Here is a 5,000-nt window from a genome sequence, read left to right as displayed (position 1 = left end):
AGTGTAAACAGAGTACCTGGAGAAAGAATAAGGAGTCTGCTAAATAAAAACAGTCTATTTTCATCTTGATACAGCTTATCAACAAACATAGACCTTGGAAAACTGTAGACAACTAAAAATGTCTGCAGAAAAAGAGCCAATACAATTGCAAAGAACGGGCAAGGAATCTTGATACCATACATGATTATCTGTATGGGCTAAACCAACAAGCCACACATCCAGGACTGTCTCTTCTCAAGGAAGCCTCCTGGATTTAGGTTCATGTGGGCTGTGAGGGACCCAGATCCAACAAGTTAAAGATTCTTAAATAATGATCATTGCATGTTCCAGTGAGGGTGTGAATCACATAAAAAAATATAGAACTTTATCAAAACTAAATGAAAACATACAATAAATCCCATATATGATTTTAACAAGGACACAATGACTGACAATATCCACCCCCCACACAAGAGGTGTGTAGACAATACCCATCCATATCATTATTCTATCCTATCATTTTTCAAATGAATATGTGTAAAAAAGTTCTACACAAATTATAAATATTTGCTATTGTGTTTTACATTATTTCCTACTTAATCTTTTCTGTTTGTTTCATCTCTATCACTGTTTACAGTCATTTGATATATTCCAAAAGCATATTTTTTATCTTATTATTTTCATACATTTTATCACATTAGCCAAGCTTGTGGATAAATTGGTTCAAGGATGTTAAGTTCACCCATGGTTAGGGCCATCTGTAAAATGAGAGATGTGACTGTTGTTGGTGGTGGTGGTTTATTATCTTATACTTTTTATTATTACTTTTATCACCATTATAGTGTAAATACATCAAATGACTGTAGAAATTATAATAATAAAAACTTTAATGGAAGACCATACTCAAAACAAAGAACTATCTCACCTATGGAAGGAGTCGACCATCTTTAGCTGCCCTCGGAGATCCTTTTTGGTGAGGTGGTCTAGCATCCGGGCATCCACTAAGCACTCCATGAATGTTGTCCTATATTGAGGCAAACCTAAAGCTGGGAGCCATTCGTTTCCCACCCATTCATGGTTCATGTCACCAAATGCTAGAGTCGTACGTGAAGTCTTTGGTGCTGATGGAGACGTTAAGGACACCATCTCCTGTATGGCTAGACGCAACTTGAGGCGGTGTAGTGGATTTGAAATGCCAATCTCCCGCTGGATCTCTGCATCACTCAAGGCAGACATGATGGCACCAGATTTAACGTTTGCCCTGCAGGCTGCCACATACCATGCTGGCATGCCCACCCACAGCTCTAGCCATGCAACAATGGTGGGGCCATTCCATAGTGCAAATGGTGTTCCTGCTTTCATTGCCTCTGCCAACAATTCGTGTCTATAGCCCGGCAAACTGAAAATAAATACAGAAAATAGTAGTCTTCCTGCTCTCAGGTCATAATTCAAATCCTACTAAAATGGTAAGTACATTTCTTTAACCTGTTATCTCCTACTTACATAAGAATTTCAGTCATATATCAAATTTTAGTGCGTATACACTAAATGATACAAGAAATTATTGTCAAATTTTCATATTTGATAATTCATTGTATACCAAGAGGATAGCAAGATTCCTCGGCATCTCATTCCTTGTGGTAACCATTCTTCAATTTAACCAGCTGATGAATACACAAAATCTCAATAAAGACATCTAACAATAGTTTTTTAAAACATTAATGAAATATATTTTTCAAGTCCTATGAATCCTCCCAGAACTCACTTCTTCTTGTTACGTCTATCATAATCGCTCTTCTGTCCAAGTCCCGCCAGAGACAGAGAATCAGATGATCCAATGTCTCCATCGCTGTAAATCCCTGAAGAACTGAGCCCTCCTGGACTGTGGTGCTGTTGAAGTGCCTCTTTCACCTTCACCTGCTGTAATGGTAATAAATATATATATAGCAAACACATTTTCTCAATTATTAAGAGTCAATATGTAAAAATAGCAAGAATAGTGTATACATATTCATGTCCATCATCAATGATAAAATCCAGAAAAACTTACCTTATCCTTTTTGCTGAAGAACCTTCCCAGCGATGATTTGATCCCCTTCTTCTTGGGCTGGTTGATCACGCTCTTGTGCAGCGAATCCTGGCTGCTGTGGTGGGAAGAGAGGGGGGATGGTGTAGAGAGGGAGGACTCGCCCCCACCACCTCTGGGGTCCCCATTAAAAGGCATGTTCAGTATGGTAACATCTTTGGCTCAAAAACCCCGACCTTACATTACCACTGGGTTGCAGTCGCTTTGGGGGAGGAGGGAGGGGAATGGGGGGGAATGGAGAATGAGATACAATCCCACAAGCAAAATTATTGTTAAGTGGGGCAGTGGGTGTGGGGAGGGAGGCAAAAGCTCAAAAAAAGAAAATTAAAATTAGATCAACTAAAAATAAAAAGAAACTAAACTGGTAACAAATCAGCTATATGCATGTTTAATAAACTAAGCAAATACATCCATGATCTTAAATGAAGTACTCAAATTAAATTAAAAAGCTTTGTTAACTGATCAGCTGCACAGACAAGGACATGCAACCACTCTTCTGTCTAGGCATATGGACTCATTAGTTAGTTTGCAAATTATCTCTAAATGAATAATTAATATGAACTTCAACTGCACCTATTCATATTAACATTTTTTTAAGTATCTTATCTTCTTATTCCTCCAATATGGAGTTACTATAATTATTCTATTAAGTATTAAGTCATTACTTAATTAACTAGATTTTGAATAGAATACACAATATCTAAAACTATTTAATACTGGGAAGTGTAGATTTTTACAAAGCCTATTGCTTAATAAAGAGAGGGAAAAGCAGGATAAAATAAGGCACTACAAATCACTAAATAAAACAGAGAAACAATACAAGCAGAGGAACAGGACATGCTCAGAATCCCGTCCAGCAGGCACCACAGTAGAGAAATATCCCCAGTCGAACTAACAACTCCTCACGACTCTTGCAATGTACTGACATATAATTCATGGATTATTAGGTCATGCAACCTGCAGCCAGACCCTTACTAATTTTAATTTATCATATCTTCTCTACAGTAATCAAACTGAAATGGCAGACTAAATAATTTCTTGGGTTTACAAGCTGTCTTAAAAACAACAAAAAATCTGCACATTCTGTACTACTACACGTTCATTATGTCTTTCCACTATTCATCACGTACTGAAGACACATGAGCCTATATATCTATCAATATATTTATATAATAATGTATATATCACTCCTGCAATGTTAAAGTTTTAACATGCAACACATTAGTGCATATTACTACAAAAATCATTGAATACCTATACCTATTGCTTTAATTAAGTCAAGGTCACAAAGCATGCATCATTTCATATTCATTTCCTGTAAAAACACATCATGGGAGAAAAAAGTCCTTATTTGTGAAATAATATGACCTAAATCATATGTACTGAGTAATAAATCTTGTACAAACAATGACATAGATGCATAATTGCATGATCCCATACACTGTTTAATCCCCCACATGAAAAATATTCCAGCACTTTGGTATGAACCAAAGTGGCTAAAATAACTGCTAAAAGCAGCATAAAAAATCTGACCTTCAACCTAAGTCCTCCTTTACCAACTGTTACCATAACAGCAGGTGATATGTCTGATATACCTAGGGACACACAAGCCCCTGTGGAATGCCATGCACTATGCGTTCTTCCTTCCTCTTGCTCTCTTATATAAAGAGTAACTTACAGGATACTGAAGTAATAAAAGTGGCCCCTTATTTTGCTTTCGTGTTCCTCTGTGTGTTGCAATGAAATAAATTTACTAATAATATCAGCATGTGACAATCTAACTTTGAACCGATGCACACTGATTTTAAATTTGACCCTCAGGTGAATACAAAATTTAAGAAAGACTTGTAATTAGATTACCAACTGATTACAAAAAAAGTTTATATTGATATGCACAATGAACATTGTACTGTTTGACTGTGGATGCCTAACACAGAATGAATAGGGATCTGAAGATAATCATGCTCCAGTATGTAGCACATGATTTGGTAACTGAAACTAATTCCATCAATAACCATAAGACAATATCATCAGGAAGGTACAAGCTCAGTTTGCAACTGACGAAGCAGGTGGTATACGATACAAGGAATGTACAAAAAATGCTACACATTAAAGTACTTCAACAGATACATAACCTTACATTCTGTCCCATCTTAAGAGAGAAAAAATATTTATACATTTACATATATATTATTTCAAACTATTCAAAATATCATATATAGAAAAATAATATCATGCTCTCCTGATTTTAGAAGCATTTCACCCTAAGAGGTTCTTTTCTAGTCATTATAAAAACACTGACCAGATCAAAAAAATCATCCTGGGCAAAATCACGGTTAGTGCATTACTACGTGACAGGGCGACAGGTGGTGTCGATAAAAAAGGTACTCACTACACTAGTTTATAATTCATGACCGGCTATATAACAGGTGAACTAACTACTGCCATGTTTCCACTGTGAAAACAATGAAACCCACAGACAGGTGCAAGTACGCAAAGGCTACAAGGTGAGAAAGAACTCGGCACATTGCCCAATTGACATAGGCAGTTATGCCTATAATCAGCAGAGAAAGGGAGTGACTGTAGGGAAGGGGTGAAGGTGGGGTGAGTGAGTGACAAAGATTGTGATGAATATGATGAATAACCTGAGCATGGGGCTGGAGAGAAGGCTGCAGTTTGAAGGGTAGTAGGGCTGACCAGGGGTGACAACACTGGGTCTGTGGAGATACCAGCCCACAGTGGGTTAGTAGTCAAATGGCCAGGAAGAAGCACACCTTTCCTAACTGCTAAGTGTTAATAAAGGCATACACACACATAGTATAATCAAAAGAAAACTTATATAATGTACCACCTACACTTTTTTATTACTAATGGGGCCTCACACACCAAAAGAAAAAAAAGGAAGACTAAAATTACATAAATAACTGCAACCAAA

General features: G+C 36.9%; 1 protein-coding gene across 1 annotated transcript in view; it reads right to left on the bottom strand.

Moving 5' to 3' along the window:
- Positions 1–5,000, bottom strand: part of Liprin-alpha (PTPRF interacting protein alpha) — a gene marked incomplete in the record, with an annotated part of 310,208 nt that overhangs the window by 19,708 nt on the left and 285,500 nt on the right. The window contains 4 exon segments of the mRNA XM_070126522.1: positions 905–1,378; positions 1,745–1,899; positions 2,030–2,180; positions 4,711–4,782. Of these exon segments, the coding sequence (XP_069982623.1) occupies positions 905–1,378; positions 1,745–1,899; positions 2,030–2,180; positions 4,711–4,782 (852 nt within the window).

This window comes from Penaeus vannamei, chromosome 10, assembly GCF_042767895.1.
Source record: "Penaeus vannamei isolate JL-2024 chromosome 10, ASM4276789v1, whole genome shotgun sequence".
NCBI lineage: Eukaryota > Metazoa > Arthropoda > Malacostraca > Decapoda > Penaeidae > Penaeus > Penaeus vannamei.
Note: the sequence above shows the minus strand (reverse complement) of the source record. Positions and strands in the feature narration are given on the sequence as shown.